This window comes from Mauremys reevesii, linkage group 6 (genome assembly GCF_016161935.1).
Source record: "Mauremys reevesii isolate NIE-2019 linkage group 6, ASM1616193v1, whole genome shotgun sequence".
NCBI classification, from domain to species: domain Eukaryota; kingdom Metazoa; phylum Chordata; order Testudines; family Geoemydidae; genus Mauremys; species Mauremys reevesii.
Genome location: NC_052628.1, coordinates 128,678,937 through 128,701,071, shown reverse-complemented (window position 1 = coordinate 128,701,071; position 22,135 = coordinate 128,678,937). Strand labels below are relative to the sequence as shown.

At 49.8% G+C, this 22,135-nt stretch overlaps 1 protein-coding gene and 1 long non-coding RNA gene across 3 annotated transcripts; one reads left to right on the top strand and one right to left on the bottom strand.

Annotated features, from left to right (window-relative positions):
* Positions 1-5,188: 5,188 nt before the first annotated feature.
* On the bottom strand, positions 5,189-18,987 carry LOC120408237. Its single transcript, XR_005600556.1, has 3 exons — positions 18,942-18,987; positions 6,736-6,838; positions 5,189-5,220 (listed from the first exon to the last, which is right to left on the bottom strand). It is a non-coding gene; the product is annotated as an uncharacterized LOC120408237 (long non-coding RNA).
* Positions 7,629-13,213, top strand: LOC120408235 (prolactin-releasing peptide-like). Of its 2 annotated transcripts, none has more exons than XM_039544940.1 (3): positions 7,629-8,474; positions 10,411-10,571; positions 11,488-11,648. In XM_039544940.1, the coding sequence occupies exons 1-3, from the start codon at positions 8,392-8,394 to the stop codon at positions 11,577-11,579; spliced, it is 336 nt and encodes a 111-aa protein (XP_039400874.1). In that variant the 5' UTR covers positions 7,629-8,391; the 3' UTR covers positions 11,580-11,648. The 2 variants fall into 2 exon arrangements, with proteins under 2 accessions (XP_039400874.1, XP_039400872.1); XM_039544938.1 differs by lacking the exon at positions 11,488-11,648 and adding an exon at positions 12,664-13,213 and having other exon boundaries at positions 7,638-8,474.
* Positions 18,988-22,135: the final 3,148 nt, after the last annotated feature.

The following is a 22,135-nucleotide window of genomic DNA, read 5'->3' as shown; positions in this document are numbered from 1 at the left end:
CTGAAGGGCAGGTCTATAAAGGTAAGAGGTCACTCTAGGAGCTTCAAGTCTCAGATTCTGTCCCTACTGCCTGCTTGGATCAGCTGATCTCAACCCAACACGTCCCTCAGGTGGGAGCAGGGGCGAGCTCTTTTTCCGGAGTAGCCGCCAGAATAGGGACAGGATACATGTGGCCAAGGAACTAGAGAGGCCTGGGGGTCAATTGCAGAGTTGCCTGTTAATGCAGCTCTTCTGGGGGAGCACGGTAGGGGACTGTGCACACAGGAGCCCCATTTCAAATGGTGGGGGGGGAGGGTAATTTAACCATGATTCCAGGGGCTACTTGCGCACCTGAAAACTCCAGTGTTTTGGCAGGGAAGTTAGCAATGAGCTGGCAGGAGCCCTGTATCTAATTCCTTTATAAAAGAAAGAAAATTAAATCGATATTAGACCCACTGAGCTCTAATACTAACGTGGTCTGACATCTTGTGGAAAATCACTGTAGGGACACTGGTTAAAATGTGACTGTATATCCCTACTTTGTTACTAACTCTGTCGGGAGAGACCCTGCCAGGAGTCCTGGGTAGATCCCAGCTCTAGGAGGGGACTGGGGTCTAGTGGGTTACAGTGGGGGGCAGATACAGCTCGGTTAGTTATAAGAACATCAGAATGGTCCGAGTGGTCAGATCAAAGGTCCACATAGTCCAGTATCCTGTCTTCAAACAGTACCAATAAGTCTCTGTTTCCTGGCCTGGGCGTTGAGGCTGCATTAGGGGAGGGAGCTTCCCTCTGGGGTTTAAAGCTGGTACCTGCCTCTTCTGATCCCTCCTCACCAAAAGCTTCTGGCCCCTTCATTGCTGTGTCTCTGCCGCTGGGGATGGAGCAGCCCAAGCAGCAGGGCCGGTGCAAGGAGATTTTGCGCCCTAGGCAAAACTTCCACCTTGCAGCCCCCTCCCCCCACAACAGGAGCAGAGGGGCCCTGAGGGCAGACGTGGGGCTGCAGGGGCAGAACTGAGGGAGGGGCTGGGGCAGAAGTGATGGGAGGGTTGAGGAGGAGAATTAACAGCCGGGCTGGGGACAGGCAGATGTGGGGGTGGCAGGGACACAGAATGAATTAGGATTTGGGGTTTGGGGGAGAAGCTGGAGGCTCCCCAGGAGCAGGGAGCCTGGGAGAGGGAGACCCAGAAACTGCAGAGTGTGACCTACAAGTCATGAGAGAAGGGAGGCTCTAGTGGGAAGCGGTTAGAGGGTGTGGAGGGTCAAGTACAGGGTAGGTTTACCCAAACCGGGGGAAAGAAATGAAAGAATAAAAGAGAAAAAATAAAGTAAAACCAGTGAAAGGGTAGAAGCCTGGAGAAAGTGGCGGGAAACTCAACTGAAGAGTGAAAGCCAAATGGTGCTGTGAGGGGAAATGCTCTGGGGCAGGCGGCAAGAGCGGAAGGGATCTCAAGCTGCAGTGGGGATTCAGGATCCAGATGCCCAGCAACTTTAATAGCTCTTAGGCATGGATGTCAGTCACGTCCATACTGACTGTTACCGGACCAGAATAGCCATGGTTGTTATGAAAGGAAAGGAATTGCTCCTTGAAATTGATACTCTCACCACTGGAGCCTATTTAGTTGCACTTAGTATTGGGCAAATAACTGACTTTTGCTTCACTGGCAGTTTTGCACACACACAAAAAAATCAGCAAACCAAACAGAAAAATCATTATTGCAGACGGCAGGACTGGCCTCGCTGGCAGGAGCAATTTTAACTATTTGGACCCACTTTGATGCTAAGTAGGACCTGCTGTTTAGGTTTCTAACATGTCGCCATTTCTTATTAATTGCCCAAACATCTTCTCATTGTCTCTCTTGCTGAAGACAGATTTCCAAAGGCGGTCAATATCCCAGCCATGTCATTTTGTCCCGCCGCTACATACACGAACAGGCCTCCTTCTCCAGCATGTTTTCCGCTTGTTGGATAGAGACATTCACTTACTCAGCCAGTAGGTCTAACAGATCCTGATAACGGCAAAACACGCAGTGATTTCGTCACACTTGCCTCCAGTGCCGGACAATGCAGCTTCAGCTTCCGCTGGTTTCGCAAATGTATTGATCCCTTTGTTAAGCTTTTCTTAGACATTTCTCATTACCAGGTAGGGTGACCTGACGGCAAGTGTGAAAATTGGGACGGGGTAAGGGGTAATAGGTGCCTATATAAGACAAAGACCAATATATCGGGTCTGTCCCTATAATATCAGGACATCTGGTCACCCTATTTCCATGTTAACTCCCCTCCCAGGTTTGGGGTTAGTTCAAATCAGTTGCTTCTAGCTTTGTAGCTACTTTATCTTTTATTGGCCTCACAAAGGTGGTTACTCTGTAGCACTAAGCATCACTACTCTGCCATACCTTAGACACGCAGCATTCTGCTAAAGATTAAGCTGTTCAATGCTATCAGAACAGATTCTTAAAAGTCCCAGCAGGCTCTGTCTCAGGGCTAAATGAGCTTCCTCCCCTGGACCAGCTGTTCTTACGGCATGTTACTCTCTTGGCTTTTGTCAGCCCAGGCTGATTTGCGGAGGAGGAAGGGGGGATACGCCGTTCACGGTGATGGGGTGTATGGGCCCTCACTGATCCAGTATTGGACTAGGTGCCCTGCCCTCAACAGGTGCAGGGCCTGCTCCCAGCGGAGGAAGAATTTAAAAGGACACCGGTAGCCGAGGGGAAGGGGGAATGAACTGCATGTGGCACCAGGCTACAAGGCTGGTGCTGAGAGCTTTGCCAGGAGCGGCAACAGCTTTGTGAGGGTTTCTCCAGCAGCAGGGACGGGGATTCCTCCCACCCCCACCCCTTTGGGAGATGAAAGCCTGAGAGAGATGGACTGACTGAACTGGACACAGAGACAGAGGGCAATCTGCTAAGCCAGCGACCGTGCCCCAGACTGAGGAGCTCCAGATGGGTAGGAGGTGACAAAATTTGGGGCTGGTCAGTACCTGAACTGACACTTTGAGAGCCCTCAGGAGCTGAGCTGACCCCAATGGAGTGGACGGGCCTGGGCCTAGGTTTGGGATGGAGGAACTGTACAGGCTTGTCGGCAGTAAAGAAATTGACACTGATACAAACTCCTAACATAGAAGCACCAAGTGGGATTTACACCATTGTAGCTTAATTCAGCAACCACATGCAGATACGTACCAGTGTGCACCTTGTGGAATGCGTCTGCACAACATACACTCCCTGATGAGGTCCAGCTCTTACGTGGGAAATAATGGCCCACGTGGGGAAAGATTAGCGTATTTCCAAGCTATCTGATTTGTCCAAATGAAGAAAATATTAGAATCCCAAGATAAAATAGGCGCCTCATGAGTCATGAAAATCCCTTTCTTGATTTGATACAAATTAACATAATGGGTTATGGGGAGGGGAGCTGACGTGAAAATGCCCTGGCTTTGTCCAGGGCTGGCTTTGTCTGTGACATCAGCACTAAGGCAAGGCATAAAACAGGCAAACAGGGGCTCTTTGGCTCACAGAGTCCAATCATCGGAGGAAGGAAGCAGCATCGCACTCCAGAACTCCTGCTTGACACACAGTAAGTACTTTAGCATGTCTGTGTGCCAGCCACACACTCGCAGCCAGAGGTAAACTGGAAGGGGTTGGAACTGCACCTTATTTGAATCCACTGGTTTTTCCTCCACTCTTTGTTTGCTTGTGTGATGCGTTATCTTGGGGACGCAGCCAGGTGTTTTCATGCAGTGACCCTTGTGTGCTGTGGCAATGTGCTTGTTCGCATGTTTGAAGTTTTTGGTGTGAGTTTTTCTGCACATGAATGTCTGTGTACTATCCATCCATGTGAGCAGTGTTACACGTTCAGCAAACAGTATTTCCCATAAAGTGCTCTTTGCTGAAAGTACATGAAGCCTGCAACGAAAGGCAAGTGTCCATACACAGTGCGAGCCTTTGAGCTTATATCCAAATGGCTTCTAATTCTGTTTTCCCATGACTGAACTATAACCGCATTACAATGTTGTTTGCATGGCAAAACAGGTATTTTCTGTCGATTGAGTTCAGAGCCTTAGAATTTTCAAAAGGCCTGCAAAGGAAAACTGACTTTGTCTGAGTCTGCTGCCGATGCTAAGAACATCTGAAACAATACCTCTCATCCCTTGTAGGTTGTACATGCTCGGTTAGCTCCTGAATTCCAGGCGGTTGAAGAAAACAACATTGGACATGTTAGGCATCTAGCCTGTGCATTTATACTCAGATATTAACCTCATTGTTTAAGACCCATGAAACCTCTAGTAAAACCCAATTGGAATAAAAAGTGGGGAAGCCAGAAAAGAGTAAAATGATGTGTTCAGTTTCTGATCGTATTATCACCCGCAAGGATGGTGATTGTGCATGAAGTTAGGCACCCGCAGCTGGGTGCGCTCGGTGTTAAAAACTGTGCCCTGTGTGTCTTAGGTCACACCTGCTTCCTTCGCTGACCCAGTTTTTGCATGAAGTTCCCACTGCAGATTGAGCCAGCTCTGGAAAAGCAAGGTGGAATCTCTTCTGTCTGTTGTATCAGCAGCAGAATTGCCAAATTCTGGACGTCCTGATGGCAGAATCTTTATTGCTGATGTAAAAAGCCCTTTGATTTTCAGAGCCTGGCTTGGATGTTCAGGTCTCGCACTTTTCAGGGGGAAATGGCCTTTGATTGAACTGAGCACTCTGCTCAAGCTAGAACAGCCACAGGTGCCATCACTGTCATTGAGAGGTCAACTACATGACACTTGAGCCTCCCAGGAGCCGTAGGAACTAGAAATGGGCTGGGTGGGAATGCTGTTCTTCCACTGATACTCAGAGTTACCACCTAAACATCTGCACATTAACTGGTGTCCCCGGGCCATGTCCTGCAGCAGTGGGGTGTGGACTGCCCAAAAGTCTGTCTTTGTCCAAATGGGGCAATGGACAAATGCAGCAGAACCTGCAGCCAGATCCCACTCTCATTCCTAGTGCATCGGCTCCAGTGACCGTCTTTAAATGTCCACACTCCACTTGAATGGTGAGGGCGATGCATTGAGAGTGTGCCAGTTGCACGGGGAAGCACTGGTGAGGAGTTTTGACTCCCATGCCCGGTATGTTCGGCTGCATGGTTGCCATCAATTTAAACGAGAATGTAAGAAGCACGTGGAAATTGTGCCATAAGGGGTGTGAAGAAGCCTCAGTGCTCAGAGTCCGTCTCTCTCCCAAGGTTCCAGAATGCATCTGTTATCTGTAGCACAGAATTTCACATTTTAAATGGAGTGCACCCAGCGCGGGTGCATAACTTCATGTACAATTATCGCCGCATGCAGGAGAGAAACCGTGAGGGCTAAAAAGGAGGCGATCAATGGTGATACAGCCCAGGGAAAAGAACAGGTGTGGATGGACAGAAGGTTCTCTAACGATTAGCACATTTCCTTCCGTTGGATATTTGCTGCTATAAGGTTCAAACTCAGCAGCCTGCTGGCAGCGCTATAACTGCAATCAGCTGGCCTTTCTGGTAAGAGATTGCCAAACAGAGTCACTTCGTTTCTACCTGAGTCCCAGGGTGATTCCCAGCAAGGGGAAGGGCTATGTGACTTTGTCAGAGTAAATCACGCTGACAAATTGAAACCACACACCAGCTCGGTGGTGGAGGCATCGGAGTAAACGCAAATCGAGCCTAGGACCGCCATCCACTGACGGCTCGGCCAGTTACAGGTGTGAGAGTCAGGGCTTGTGTGGCTCTGTCATGGGACTCATCCTGCTCTCCCAAAGGGGTGCTCCTGCAGTTCATAGGAATTAATGGTGTAGCCAGTGCTAGGTTGCTGGAACCATCAACCTAGCTACCACCTCTCAGGGAGGTGGATTAACTACACCGATGGGAGAATCTCTCCTGTCAGCATCGGGAGCGCCTACACCAAAGCGCTACAGCGGCGCAACAACTGTGCTGCTGTAGCATTTCAAGTGCAGACAAGTCCTAAAGCACCTGACTTCCAGCCCTTCACTAAGGCACCTGAAACCCTTCTTAGGATGCCCGCTAAGGGCCTGCTGACATCCCTGGAAAGACTCCCAGTGGGCTTTGAGCTGGGCCCGAGAGCTCCAGTGTCTGCAGTGTCAGATTAGGGGTGCAGGAGGAGTCAGTCTGACAGTTGTCTTTGGTGTCACTGGGAACTGCGTGGCTCCTTCCCCAGGCACAGCTTTCAGTAGGTAGCCGTCCCCACCGAACACCTTCATGGCATCATCCAATTACATGGATTTCCTAGCATGATTCAGACCAATAGTTTGCGGGTGTACAGCCCCGCCCACCCCCCAAGGATCTCAGCCTGCTTAACAAACATTCATTAGGCCTCAGAACCTGCTGCCAGGAAGTATTGTGATGCCTGTTTGACAGACAGGAAAGTGAGGACTAAAGAGAGTAAGGGCCTGGCAAGGGTCAGCGATAGAACCAGAACCAGAAATCTACCAGTTCTGGGCCCCAGCCCAATGGTCTCACCACTAGCCAATCCAGCTTCAAGTTCTGCTGGCCTTAGTCATGCACGTGGGCTCATTGGGCCAGAGCTTGGATCCCCTACAGCTTCCCCTATATTTTTCTAACCATTGCTTCATTAAATGACAGCCGGCCTTCCCCGCACCCTCAGCACGAGTTTCCTTTATTCACACCAATAAGAAATGTCTTCCAAAACGCCTCTCTGATGTGCTAGGGAAAGAATTAACAAGGTAGTAGGACTTCGCACTGAGACTGTAGGTTACAATGAACACTTACACTTGTGTTGACTCCTCACGCATGACTCCTTGGTCATTTATTTCCTAGGCTGAAGACATCTGTCTATTTCTGAACCACTTCAGTGTTTTAAGCAGGTCAGTAACTTGATAGAAAATAACAATGAACAGAAGTAATAGACCAAGAAGCTATTAAAACCAATTCTATTATAACAATTTCTTATGTTCATTCACCAAGGAGTATACAAAAGGAAGAGCAATCAGAGCTAGTCGGGAATGGTTTTTACTCAGTGTTTCTCATCAGAACATGCTGATTTATCAAAAACCAAAATTTCTCATGCAAAAGGGTCAGTTTTGATTAATTTCTTTACTTGACTTTTTTTGAAAATGTTCAGAATGTTTCATTTTAGCATTTTTTGAAATGAAAAGTTCTGATTCCTAAACAACTTTTCATTTCAAAATTTCAGCTAGCGATAGTTAAAGAAATTAAGAGTCAAAACTGAAATAAAACACTTTGAAATGATCAAAATGAAACATTTTGATTGACCCAAACTGATTTTTTTTTTCAAATTTTCAGTTTAGGAAATTTTTGAGATTTTGACTTCTCATCCCGAGTCAGGATGGGGAAAAAATTTTAAATATTGGAAAACATTTTGTTCCCATTTCCAGTAACCATGGCCAGAGGGGCAGGAGTTCACCCCTTGCTCCTAGAGAGGAAGGCAGAAAAATAAACAGCGGAGGGGGTAGGGAGGATGACAGGAGTATTTCATTTATAGGCAAAGCACTTTGTTGGTGCTTCATAAATATTACAGGAGTTGGGTGGGTGAGGTTATGGGCCTGCAATGTGCAGGAGGTCAGACTAGATGATCCTTTTGGCCTTAAAGTCTATGAGTCTACACACACTGGGAATTGACAGTCTGCTTAGGACAGTATAGTGGCTGCGGTTGTTCCCTGACTTCAAGCTTTTCCAGGTAGCACATCAGGAGATGGACGGAGGGGGAGAGTTGTTCTATGATCCTTAAGATCTTGACATGCCTCTAACTGTGCTCAGAGGAGGTGTCTTGGATTCTTTATGTGCCCACGGCCCTCAATCAGATCACAGCCCCTTTGTGGCAAACACACGGTAAAAGACAGACCAGGCCCCGATGAACTCGGTCTGAGGTCCTGACCCTGGCCACGCAATGCAGGGTTCTGGTCACACACAGCCGCTTGCAGGGTAAGGGCCCAACTTACGACAAGACACACCAGAGAAAGTCAAAAGCAATCGAACAAGCGTAGCAAACAATGTGAGGGAATGAGGTGATGGAACAATAGATAAGGTGACCGAAGGGTGCACAGCTGATGAATGTGCACTGTAGATGGGTCTGAGTCTTCTTACAAGTCCAAATAAATTTTGAGATGCAAACAAATGCACAAAATACTCTGTCAAGTATCAGAGGGGTAGCCGTGTTAGTCTGGTTCTGTAAAAGCAGCAAAGAATCCTGTGGCACCTTATAGACTAATAGACGTTTTGCAGCATGAGCTTTTGTGGGTGAATACCCACTTCTACTCTGTGCGATCCCCACTGTCCATTAATGAGCCATTAGCAGTTGTCACCACCAGTGGCTTTGTGACACACAAGTAGGCCTTGAGGAGAAGGAGGCCTGGGGTGGCAGTTGTGAGGGCTAGTTGGGACAGGAACTCTCTGCACCTGGGAAGCATGGGAGAAGTGGACAGACAGGCCGACAAGGGCGGCATCGTCGGCAGAGTGGAGGCAGTAGGCCCAGACAAAAAGAAGCGCAGGTAAGGAGCCGAGCCATGAACGACATTAACAGTGAGAACAAGACGTTTAACCGACTGCAGGGAAGCAGGGTGACGTGGTCATAGCTACAAGGTCAGAAGACAATCCCAGCCGTCAGACAGGAGGGAGGGGCTTGACCTGGCTGTCGGGAGGCCTGGAAAGGAGGTTGCAGGATCGAGGCCAGAGATGACGAGGGCTCAGAGAGTTTTTATGGTCCTTGGTGCCTTCAAAATATGTAGCTTGGTGCAGGGCTCAATCATCTCCAGGGCAGAGTACTCTCAAAACTCTGGGCCCAGGGCATTCACTCGCACCAACACCCCTGATGGAGGGAGCAAAGGTGACGGATCTCCCAGTGGCTGCCCTGCCAGGACTTCCAAAGCCAGCAGCTACTCGGCGGCTTTACGGATGGATGGGCAGCAGAAACGTATTAGCCCTGGCTGTGTTACATCTCTGCCATGAGCAATGCAAATGGGTGGGACAATGCTGGCCTGCCCACTGCCCCCGTTGCGCCCACCCCGCCTCTACCCCAGCCAGCTCCTTGGACCCATGTCACAGATGCAGTTACCAGCTCAAGGCATCGGTGCCTGTGTCACTCTGGTGGTACGGCTTGCAGCCCTGTCACTGCCCTTTGCTGCCCTCGACTGTTGCTGCGTCCGAAGCGCCCCCTTGTGGCCAGGGATGCCTCTGCAGTGTCTTGCCTCTAGCAGCCCCTTATGGGCCCCTTAAGCACTCCAGAGAGTCTTGTACCCAAAGCCGCCAGGTCTCAGCCCTCTGGCTCCTTTGCTTGCCCTCCTGCTCCTTCCTCCCTCTCAGCCAGCCACACACCTGCCGCATCCTGCTGCCTCTTATATTAAATCACCTGCATCCGCTCAGGTGAGGCTCCTCTTGTACTCCGGCCTGGCTTAGCCCAGACTCCAGAACCCAGGCAAGCCGCCCTGTTACATGCCCACAGAGGAGACGCTCAGGTGTGCACCTGTGTGTGGTTTCACAGGTAAGTTTAGGTCTCAGGTTTAGTTGCAGCTCCAAAAAGGCAACTACTCACTCACTGCTTAGAGTGATGCCAACTCTCGAGATGTTTTATCCAGGTTTCGGAATCCAGAGATCGCACGAGAGTCTTGGCTTTCATCAAAAATGGTTTTTCGATCTACTGGCTGAGGAGAAAAGCTTGAAAATATAACCCAAGTGCACTGTAGCAGCTCAGAAACCAGACTGACAAATAAAAAGAAACGTGTGTGTGTGTGTGTGTGTGTATATATATATATATATATATATATATTATGATCATAATCTCATGATTGGGGGGACCTGACTCATGACTTTTGAATGGCTAAGGTGTGGTTGACAATGCTGATCATGCATCCGTTCCCACTGGTGCTTGGCAAAACACTTTCAGGGGAACCTTTTTTCCATTGGAAAATGCAGTTTTGTCAAAGTCCAACTATTTTGCGGGAATGTGTCAATTCTGACAACATTTTAGATGCATAAAGAACCAAAATGAACCGTTTTGACTTTCTGGTTTTGTTTCGATAATGTTGAAGTGGTTCATATTGATAGAGTCAAAACACAGCATTTTGAATCTCCTCATTTTCATTTGTTTCGTTTTGACTTTTATATTAAACCATTAATTGTTATGTATTTAAGATTGATGGTTTAATAGTGTGTATTGTTTTGACATTAACTAAACAAAACATTTTAATGGTTCCAAATTTAAAAAAATCTTGGAATTTTTTATTTTGCGGGCAATTTCAGCTTTTCAGTCCAATTTGGAACAAAAACCCGTTTCAAAACGTTGGCACTTCCATGTTTCCTCCAGTTTCCCGGGAACAGCTGTAATTCCTGTTATTCAGTGGGTGTCTCTCCAGAGAGTGGATTGATTTGCTCACCCCACCCCCACCCAAGATGACGTCTCATTAACTCTCCTGGTCTCTGTTTCTGCAGGCTGGACTCACACCTTGCTAAATTCCGGCACCAGCCACAAGCCTTGGGGGAGCTGAAGGGAATGAAACTGCTGGCTGCCTGCTTCATGTACCTGCTGCTCATCTGTCTGGCCCTGCCCAAAGCCGAATGCCGACTCCACGAGCGATCCATGGAAATCAGGAGTAAGTCCCTGTAACTGCAGCAGCCAGGCCAGCTCCTCAGCTGGTGCAGACTGGTGCAGAGCCACCCCAAATGGCTCTGCTGCCCCCCCACCCCCGTTATCTCTGCCCTCCCCAGATAATTGGACCCAGCACAGAAGAGCCTAGGAGGTCGGTGACGGTATCAGTGGGTGGCATGGCAGGGTCAGTGTTTAATAGAGAGGCTTCTCCTGTCTCTCTCCCATGGTAGCCTATGTTCAGAGCCTGGTTTAGTCACAGGGTGGAGAGTCTCCAGAGCGCCCAGGCGTTGAACAGGGTGTAGTGCAGAGGTGCAGGAGCAGCGCTGTGCGCGTATGAAGTCTGCCCGCACTCAGAGCACCTCAAGCCACTCTGCCTCCTCCTGTACCTCCCCGTGCACACTGACTGCAGCCGGGCATGGGCCTGGCATGGCAGGAGCAGGGTCTCCTTGCACGCACGCACACACCTGTGTAAGGACTTGTCCCAACCTGACCCCAAACACGTGGAGTTGTTCAAATGCAGCAAAAGTTTTTGAAAAGGCCTCTGGGTTAAGGCTGTCATTGCTAGTTACTGTGTGCTCGGGCCTGTGTAGCAGCGCCCTCTGCCGGTGAACGTGCAACATTGCGGGTCACTGCAAGGCTAGAGGCTGCAGCGTGAGATGGCTGAGCTTTCTGTCCTTTCATTATCTAGGCTTTGATCTTCTCCCTCCAGAATCCCCCTCTTGCTCCGCATAGCTTCCCCCTCCTGCCTCTGCATTTTAACTCTCATCTTCTGCAACCCAATCCATCCTCCCCCTCACCCAGCCACTCTGCTCTGGCTCAGTCCAGGAGCTGGACTTCAAAACGGTCCTTTAGAGAGACTTCAGACACTCTAAAACAATTCCTTACATCTTTTCACCCCCTTCCTCCCGCCCACCCCGAAGGCCGTTCTCCCCAGCAAGGCCTACAAAGGGCCAACAGACGGAGTTTCCTGGCCCAGCCGCGTTGCAGATTCCATGAGCCAGGAAAAGTCTAGAGGAACTTTCCAGACAGCAGAACTCAAAAACTTGCAGTTTTTAATCAGCCTGTCCAGCAAATCTCTTCCTACAACGTGTGTCACGGCAGCACCCGGTGGCACCCGACGTGATCAGGCCGCTCTGTGCTAAGTGACAGGAACACCACTGGCAGTAACAGCCCTTCCTGAAGGAGTTTGCAATATAAACACACCAGACACAGGGGCGGTGACTTTCTCGAGGTGACAGGCAGGGTTAGAACCCAGCTCTCCTGACTCCCCAGCCCACCTGAATTAGCTTGGGCAATGGAGTTGCCTGGTGCTCTGGTGGTGGGGCAGCCTATACACACACCGGGCTGTCGGCAGTCTCAGGATGACAGGGCCCCACGTGCTCATAGCACAAAGCCCATGTTCTAACTGCCGCGAGGACGCACAGGTCGCATGTCAGCAAGTGAGTCACTGCAGAGCCAGAGAACTAAGCACATGGGCCAGATCCTCAGCGGCTGTGAATCAGCAGAGCCCCACTGATTTCAAAGGATCTGCTCCAAGCCAAGAATGTGGCCCTTGGTTCCCGTCACCCCAGCAGGGCCCTGTTTGCGCTGCGTGGCTCAGGTGCCTGCTGTTGGTTTTAGCGGTGGTTGTGAAAGGGGCTGGACGGCAGTCCCTGGAGAATCGAGTCCTGTGCTTCTCCATAGGCCTGGCACAACGGGAACCAGCCAGGGGAAGAGGGTTGCACCCCATTCCCAGTGCCCTGAGTCACCCAGTCCCTCCTCTGTATGGCTACCCCCTTCCCTCCTGCATTACTGTGCAAAAGACATTGTCATTTTAAAATAAGCGAAGGCCACGCCACCTGCTCACCACCGGCAATGACAAGGCAGGTGCAACCACTGGCAAGTGTATGTTACAGGTTGGGGCCTGAGCCTGAGCCACAGAGGATATGAGCGATCACAGCCTAGAGCTTGGGAGCTTTAACTCCAGCTGGACCAGTCCATGGTTTTAGCTCGGGAAGTCCCTCCTTCTCCATCCCAAGCAGGTGGCTGTGACACATGCTCAGGAGAATTAGTCCTCAGCCTCACGTTCTAAAGACTTCCTGGCCTTTGCCTTCTAGACCCTGATATCGACCCTTCCTGGTACACGGGGTGTGGAATCAGACCCGTGGGATGGTTTGGCCGGAGGAGAGCTGTCGTGGAGAGCTCCCGGAAGTCGGGCTATGGACACAGGCAAGCTTGCTTCCCTCTAGAAGAAAGCAGTGAATCCCTTCAAGATGAATGAAATGGCCAAGACAAAGAATGAATTTGAATGATGATAAGAAAAGACCCTTCTCCTCTCTCCCTTCCACATCCCAGCCTCTCTTCTAGGCACATGAAAATGTTTGGTCTCATTTCAATGTAAAGTATCTTTGTGGCTATAAATGATAGAAACCAAAGAGCAGTTGCTAACTCCAGTATTTTTGCAGACAATTTCCCTCTTGTCTGTTTTTTCTTTTTCTCTCCCCTGTTCCCCATTTGTCCCCATCTCTGGCTTTTGCTCTTAAATCTAACATGATTTGTGCCAGAAAATTGCTGGGGGAAAGAAATACAAATTCCCATGTTAATTATCTTCCTAGAACATGGGCTCTTTTATACAAACCAAAAAAATAATTAAAAAAATTGAGAAACTGAGCCCGGCACGTGTCTGCTGTGACTTGAAACGTATCAGACTTGTCTCAACTCTCCAGGGACGTAGGATCTTTAGAACCGAGTGGCGTCACTTTCCCCTGAGATTGAGTCTCTCTTCCTGAACAATTTCTCTTCCACACAATAAAGTCTTTTGACGTGATCACCGGGCAGAGGAGCCAGCGTTTTAGTCTGGATTCTGAATCCATCTGAAAGCAGGTGGAATATAACTGGCCCTACTCCCCTGACCAATGTGTCATGCCAGCAGGAGTAATACGCTGGCGAATCAAGATGACCATTTCAGCAGGCCCCACACAGCTGGCTTTGCAGCAGTCCAGATGGCAGCCATCTTGCCATTGTGCATCTGTGCAGTTCCACCCACCTCCTAGGACAACAAACACTTATTGCTCTGCTGAGGCCTGAGCTGGCGTCTCTAATTCCCAGCTCTGTTAGTCACTCACTGCGGGCCACCCCTGCCGCTCTGCATGAGATTTGCCTATTAGTCAGGTCAGACCAGATGATCTAATGGTCCCTTCTGGCTTAAAAGTCTAGAAGATGCTGAATTAGGGTGACCAGACAGCAAGTGTGAACAATCGGGACGGGGATGGGGGTAATAGGAGCCTATATAAGAAATAGCCCCAAATATCGGGACTGTCCCTATAAAATCGGGACATCTGGTCACCCTCTGCTGAATCCACGTAGGCCTGACTTCCCTTCCACCAAACTGCCATGTCCAATGTCCCTGCTCTCCTTTTAAACACTGCATGCCTGCTGCCCCGCACTGAGCTGGCTGGGCTGAGCTCCCCGCTGCTATCCTGCCGTCTGCGGCCCACCGGCAGCCAGCCCGGAGTGCCAGGCTGCGCTACGGTACTTGAGAAACACTGCGGAGTAGGCCAGATCCGCTGCGGGTGAAACTCGGCCTAGCGCCATTGGCTTCAGTGGGGCTGCAAGCGCCTCTGGAAAAGGGGGATACGAGTCACGCACCACGTTTGGCAGTGGGAGCAATACGCAGCTGCTAGCACAGAATCAGAAATGAGGGTTGCCAGGTGTGCGGTTTCTGACCAGAAAGTCCAGCTGAAAAGGGAACCTGGCGTGTTCGGTCAGACGTAGTGACCGGACACTAACAGCCTGGTTACTGCGGGCGGGGGGGTAGTGGCAGCCTGTTACCCAGCCCTGAAGTGGCGGCTCCCGCGGCAGCAGGCACCAGCTTGGGCGGCAGGCAGCCCCTTTGCAGAGCCTGGCTTGTGGGGCTGTGGCAGGAGACAGCGTGCGGGACCCCTGGCGAGTGGGGGAAGGGGCTCTCAGCAGGCACAGAACGTTCCCCAGGAGGGAAGGAACACGAGCTGCCCCCCCAGCCGGCCGGCGCTTCCCCTGGCTGCGCTCTCAGGCGGCGCGGGGCAGAGAGGGCTGGAGCGGGCGAGGAAGGGGCTGCTGGGCAGGCAGCACAGAAGGAGGCAGGAGGCTGCTCTGTCCTCTGGGGGAGCAACTTGGGTGCTGAGAGCTGCCCACTGGCCTCTGCTTCTAATGACCGTGGAGAGCCCCACCGTGCAGCCTGCGGGGAAACAGAAGCCCAGGGAGAAAGCCCAGCCCTGAGCTCCTGCAGCATGAACAGCCGCTGCTGGGGAAAGCAGCAACTGCTACATAATTAGGGGCCGGATTCTCCTTTCTCCCCCCAGGGTAACTCAGGAGTCACTGCACTGAAGCGGGTGGGGGAAATTCTCCACCTCCAAAAGTGACACAAGCCTTGCGCACAGTGAGGCTGCTGGGCAGGAAGCAAATGGAACGACAGCCCAGGGGCTGAGAAGGCTTCTGGAGTGTGTCAGCGCTGGGGTGAATGTGTCCCACGCTCAATCAGAGAGGAAAAGGGTTAATGTTCTGCAAAGGGAGCCAGGCCCCAGAGGCCCTGCTCAGCCTGCCAATTAGAGGCAGCCAGCTTCCAGCTGGGCTTAGCAGGGCAGGTATTTAAGCAGGAAGAGGCAGCAGCCTAGGAGTTCCTAAGAGGAAAGCCCCTGAGACAAACCCCTGGATTCTCTGTGTGACCCAGAGCCCAGCCAGTGATCTGCTCCTGCTGGAGGGTGGCCTGTCTCCTGAAGACCCTTTCAGATAAGCCTCTCCCTTCCCTTTTGGTTTTGAGCTGCCTGGGATGTGGGTGATGGATTGTGCCTGACAGGTCTATGCTGGAGGCAGGGCTGATTCACTTCCCAGAGCCAGATCAGTGCATAGACAAACTATAGACCCAGGCCTAAGGCTTCAGTGCCTGGGGTCCCACTTCTGACCCTCCTGGCTGCAGGGCAGTGGATGGAAAATGTGACCTGAGACTAACCAACGTGGCGATGTCTGCCTGGGGTCTGGCCCTCCCTTGAAAGGCTTTGCCCCCATGGATTATTCCAGACTCTCCCCACCACCGCAGGGGAAACAAGCTGTCCCAGTAACAGTGCAGTTCTGCTGTGTATCGGCACTCCAGGCTTGGTGCAGGCACAGGAGTGTTACACAGGGGTCACCCCCCCGATCCAGCCATGCTGGCAGAAGGCTGTAGTGATGACCTGGCTTGAGCCAGCGGATGGCCAGAAACAACCACCCTGAGAGGTGTGAACTGCCCCATGCCTCTAAATGTGTCTTTACAACAAAACCCACTGCAAGGGGGGCTAATGTGCCACCCAAGCAGGAGGGGAAGAGAGAAGCATGCTTAGTCCACCATCGAAACAGATCCACCCTGGCTCCTTGAGAAAATACACCAGGGGGATGGGGGCGCCTGACATGCCTGTGTGACACATCCAGGACCAAGCCTGCACACTGCTAGGAGCTGTCCTGGCCTCAACACAGGTGATGGGAGGTTCCTCTTTCTCCATGTGGTGCTAAGTGCACTTGTCTGTAATACTTGAGTTGATGGCTGATGCTAATAGCAAGGTGGCCCCCCTTGCTGTATCTCAACACAGGCCAGTGACGGCCTCTGAATTCCCTATACCCTGACATAGGGAAGCAAGCTGGGAAGTTTTCCGTACTGTCTGTCTAGAGGAGAAGCTCGTATACAATTGACACCTTTGCAAAGCAATGAAGCTCAAAACCAGCTGCAAGATGCAGCACCTCAGTGTAGGAGTGTGGCCATTTGTCAGTAACTAATTGCGGTGAACCCACCACAGTGCAAGCAAAGTTGCTAGGTTCAGCCCCAGCTGAGTCAATGTGGCATACTTCAGCCATGGAACTCTGTAACGGTTCCCCCGGGCTGAGTCTGTCTGGGGTGGGATGATGTGTATAAGCAACAGCAGGAGTTTAGCGGTGAGATCATGTGACGTGCTGTAAGCACATGTGCACAGGAGGATGACTTCACCCTCCTGAAATAGCAGAGACTGGCTGGTGGCTGCTACAGCTGCAGTGAAATGAGCCCCTGCACTTCCCAAATGTGGGGTCATTGAACCAATTCACTGAGTCTTGAGCACTGGTTATAGCAAATGCCCTGTAGACCCTCAGCTGTGACCCCTTCCAGGGGTGTTTTCTCGCTGCATGTGCAGTGCTCCTATTGACAGTACATCTTGTCGGGGACTCGAACCCCAACAGCGAAGTTCGTTGTCTGACCGCAGTGAGACAGGCAACACCAGCAAGGTCCGATCAAAAGTTCTTTATTGACAAGTGCACGTGTCAGTAAAAGAACAGCTCGTATCCGAAAAGAACCAGCCCCCCCTTTACAGCTTAGTATTAGCTTATATAGACAGTTTTATTACGTCATAGATCATTCACTAGAGCAATCCACCCCCTTTGTCTAACAACTAGAAATTAGACACCTTTTAATATATACGCATGCCTAGTCTCTACAATATTGAATTGTTAATATCTCAACAAGCGCCAAAGGTTAGGAATGTGAGGGAGTTAAAAACACACCGAACACTAAACCAGGGAGAACTGTGAGATGCTTGTGTTTTTTATCAGTCCCTCAGACAGTTTGTTTCTCAACATAACACAGCTGGTCCCAGCCCCTTCACTTATCTTACTCTTTCCCAGGGCTTTGTAAGACAATGCTGCTTGTCAGTATTTTCCACTCTGAGATTACCCAGAAACCTCTAGATGATTGACTTTAGTCAGATTGGCACAACTGGTTTTGTGCTACATCTTTATTCAGGCCTAACAATCTCACCCTGGCTTTATCTTGCAACATTGGCTGCAGTGTAAATACTGTAGCTCAGATGGTAAAATGGCTTCAGTTAAAGTCCGTTTTCACAAGCTCATGATCCTGTGCCTTTTCAGATCAAGCTTTCCATGCTTGGTCTCCACTGGAACTTAGGTAAAAAATTCAGTAAACCTGAGCAAAGTCCCTTCAGCTCTTTTGTGCTCCTCAGACATAAGTGAATCAACTCCCTCCCGCCACACACCATTAAAACTACTGCCTCTCTTCAGAGGGACAATTCCCAAGTATCAGAGGGGGAGCCGTGTTAGTCTGGATCTGTAAAAGTGGCAAAGAGTCCTGTGGCACCTTATAGACTAAGAGACGTATTGGAGCATGAGCTTTGTGGGTGAATACATCATACATTCGGCGAAGTGGGTATTCACCCACGAGAGCTCATGCTCCAATACGTCTGTTAGTCTATAAGGAGCCACAGGACTCTTTGCTGAATTCACAAGTAGATGATCTTTGAATCTTGACATGCCCTTAGCATTGAGGCATCGGTGATCAGTTCACAACTAAGTGTGCTGAAATTAACAAGGTTAGATATGTTAGTAAACTGGTTACTTGACAAGCGCAAGACAAAATTTGATTTTTTTGCGTAGTCTGCAACAGAAAAAGTTTGCTGGGCTTGGGTAGCATCCTGGCAAACCCTTTTTGTGTAGATGCAGCACCACTGTGCCAGCTGGAGTTTCTAGTGTGGACGTGGCCTAAGTGAGAAGGTCTGATTCTCTTATTTACACCAATGTAAGTTAACGCCGTTCGCTTTAGTGTTGCAAGTGTGTAAGTTTGAGCAGAATCAGGCCCTGGTTTATTTCTATAAATCTATACTATTGAAGTATTGCCAATCCCAGGTACTCAATTGAGAAATCAGCCCCCATCTCCTCCCAGAAATTCATGAGACTTTTAAATAATGTTCAGAGTCTCCTTATTTACAATCTGGTTTCTGGACCTTCAGGGTGTGCTTGTTTCATGTTCTCAGTTTTTTCCACAACCAGGAGGGCCAGAAAATGTTAGTTTTGGATTTGTTGTTTGTTTAAAGATTCCCAAGTGATCATTTGACTCCAGCAGCTGAAGCTTTAAGAAACGCCCCAAAAATCACAAGACTCATGACAAAATCGTGAATTCTTAAGGCAATATTAAACTCGAGCTGCATGTTCTGGCTATTCCATGTCTTGCATTTAAGATTTGGTGACCTTAATGTTAACAGCCTCTGTAAAAGTTTTATAGAATTTGCAAAGGTGAAGGGGGGGGGGGGAGAGAGAGAGAGATTACTCCTCCTTTTTGCTGTTTTTATTTGTGAAGCTACTTTGCACTGTATTCGTGTATAATGATAACACTGAGCAAACACCAGCGAGAGGAGACTTGCAGCGCTTTTCAGGTTCCTTGCATTGGGCAATATCTCCTCTCGTACAGTTCTTCAATCGAACACTGACAATAATGAAAAATAAAAGCAATAATCACGGTCTGACACACCAGCTGCCCCCTAGAACCATGCTGCCTGCACACAATACATAGGGCCAGCCTCCCTTCCCTCCTTTGCCCCCCCCCAATAAAAACACACTTGATGGTAACCTTAGGTCAGTCTGCCATTTCCTTTAGTTCATGCAACACTTCTTAGTCTGATTGCTTGGCTCTCGCAGGTCCACGCGTGACTTCTTCCAGGGCTGAGGCTGAGGGGCTGGTTCCTTCTCTTGTTCCTATTTCAATAACTCGGGAGCTGTGAAGAAACTCAGAATAAGAAATTCTCGGTCCTTCTCTGCTGAGCTATTGTAACATTTTGTGCAACATACTCGGATCCTGCTCTGACTTTGTTAGGGCAACTTTCCATCCGCTAATGGAGCAGCTACGGGTTCCCCTGCTGTGTCCCCCTCCCATCAGCAGTTTGCTGGGGTGTGGCCCAATCCCCAACCAGCAGAATGGTTCCTGGTGGTGAAACTTAGAGCAGCCCCAGGTCTCTTTCAATTTATGCCAAGGACTGACCCACAACAAGCAAGAGAGAGAGGAAAAGGAATCTTAGGAGCCACTTTCTCCATCCCTCATGTGCTTTTTGGCTAGGCCTGGGGATCTGCCCCTCTAAATTTATTAAGATTTAAAATATCTAAATATGAGCAACAGGGGATGGATCACTTGATGATTACCTGTTCTGTTCATTCCCTTTGGGACGCCTGGCAGTGGCCACTGTCAGAAGACTGGATACTGGACTAGATGGACCTTTGGTCTGACCCGGTATGTTCTTATTTATAATGTTGATTTAAGTTAAGTTTACATTTTAACTTTATTAACTTCCTATTTTTTTACCTTGAGACCCATATGGTTCTTGGCCTAGGACTCCTGCACTTACTATTTAACAAACTTCCATCCACAATTTTCCTCATGCTCCTTTGTTCTTTCTGGAAAATGGTCCCTCCCTCAGGACTCTCCCATACACCTCTTCATTCCCCACCCTAGAACATCTACAGATTCCACCGCACCTGCATCATGGACATCCCCCTAAAAACATCCCAGGACAGCAAATGTTGTATTGCACCAAGTTGTCTGTAGGACATCCCATTATCAGATAGGATGGTGGTGATGATGTGCAAATCACATCTCTATAAGCTTTAGTGAAATTCTTTTTAAAAGGAAGTAGAAGTAGGAGACCCTAACTTGAAACTGGCATAAGATGGGTGCTAGGTGTCTCATGAATTGTCACTCTCAAACTGCTAGCATTCTTAAGGACCAAGAATATCTATGGGGTAGTAAATGCTTATTATTGGTTCATGATATGCTGTAGGTGGAATATTTTGCTGCCGTTGTGTCCTATTATTCTAGAGCTTTCTCCAAGCGGTTTCATTAATAGGAACAAACATGAGAAGACTCTAGTGCCATCTCACGGACTGCCAAGGTAATGGCAGCGGTTTGCCATTTGTGCACTAGTGCAGGGTCAAGCGGGAGGCATACCCCACGTTTGAATCCCCATATGGCAATACAGGGTCAGCTGGCTAACGTCTGTGGGGTAAGCTACGTATCAGAGGCCCAGGAGGCGAAGTGGGATGGGTGGGACAGAGCCCCAGGGTTCCAGGCCTGGGCCAGTCCAGTGGAGCGAGGCTGACTCAGTCTAGCTGAGCCTCTGGCTCTGTTGCCTAGCCCCGTGGTTCTCAACCAGCGATATGCAGAGGGCTTCCAGGGGGAACATCAGCTCATCTAGATATTTGCCTACGTTTCCAACAGGCCACATTAAAAAGCAGTAGCTAAGTCAGTACAAACTCCAATTTTATACAGACAATGACTTGTTTATGCTGCTCTGTGCACTATACACTGAAATGTAAGTACAATATTTATATTCTAATTAATGATGGTAAAAGAGAAAGTAAGCAATTTTTAGTAGTTGTGTGCTGCGACACAGCTGTATATTTGATTTTACAAGCAAGTAGTTTTTAAGCGAGGTGAAACTTGGGGTACGCAAGACAAATCAGGCTCCTGAAAGGGGACAGTAATCTGGAAAGGTTGAGAGCCACTGTCCTAGCCGGTTCGAGGGCTTTATTCTACCCCTAAGGAAGAAGGATACAGGGATCTTGTTTTGCAGCCTGGGTGAGGCCTCTGATCTCTGGCCTGAGGGATGAAGGAAACATGGCTTGGTTTGTCTGGGGATCATAACTGGGGCCAAGGGGAATGGGTCTCAGAGAGAAGAGCTCCTCTGGGAGTGACAGTGAGGAATCTGGGGAGTGGGGAGAAATTCCCACTTCCCCATTGCTAGGGCCAGTGGCTGGTGTTCCAAAGGGTGGGTGAACCTCCTCCCCATTCAGCGCTCAGCAGGTTCCACCCTCACCCCGGCGGCAAAGGCAGAACCACTCCAGAAGTTTGCTTGTCTCAGAAGTTGGGGGGGGGGCAGCAGGGGGGCAGCCTGTCTGTGTTTGCAATGGGGAAGCCACTGCTCTGGATCTGTCTCGCTCGCTCTTGGCAGCTGTGAGGCTTGACAGGCCAGAGTGTACCAGTCACCTCTTGTCTAGGCCTACAGGCAAGGCACTGCTGCAGTCACAGTAAAGACTTTCCAGTTCCTGGACCTCTTCAGGTCAAGTGACTCAACCCTAATTGCCCCTGAGCAACTGGGAGCAGACAAGCGGTGCAGTGCTATCGCTCACAAGGCAGAGAGCTGGCACAGACCTCTCTAGTGCTGTTACCTGTCCAGCGGCTTCTCACTTGGAACTTACCTATGGCCATAAGCACCTCGGTCACTTGGTGGTTGGATTTTGCCAACGTTTCCATGTAGATTAAGCTTTCACTCTTTGCAAACTCCTCCGCCTCCTAGTTGGGCGGGGAAGGTACAAAACCAGGGTTATTTCAAAGTAGACGTAGGTGTGTTCTGCACGGTAATCACATCCAGCTTGGGAAATGTCCTGGAAAGTGGTGGAAATAAGGGCTCCATTTACAAGGTATTGGCTCTTGTCCTTAGGCCTGGCAGGGAGGCACAGCTCCCCCCTGTATGATTAGACACCGCAGGCGTGACAGGGCCCTGCCCAGTGTGGACAGGGCTGCAGGGTGCCAACCTGGAGAAGCAATCTCGGAATGGACACAAACACTAGTGTAGCAGGGCAAGTTGCGGTTCTCCTGACTAGTGGCTGAGAAGTAGGAAGAGGGGCATGCAGAAATCTCCAGCTATTTGCAAGGGTGGCTCTGGGACAAATCTCCAAGCCGGATGCTGCAAACTGCCTTAGGGCCTCGTACCCCCGTCGTTAGCTCCAGCGCTTGCACTGTCAGACTAATGATGTACAAGGAGCCTTAAGGCT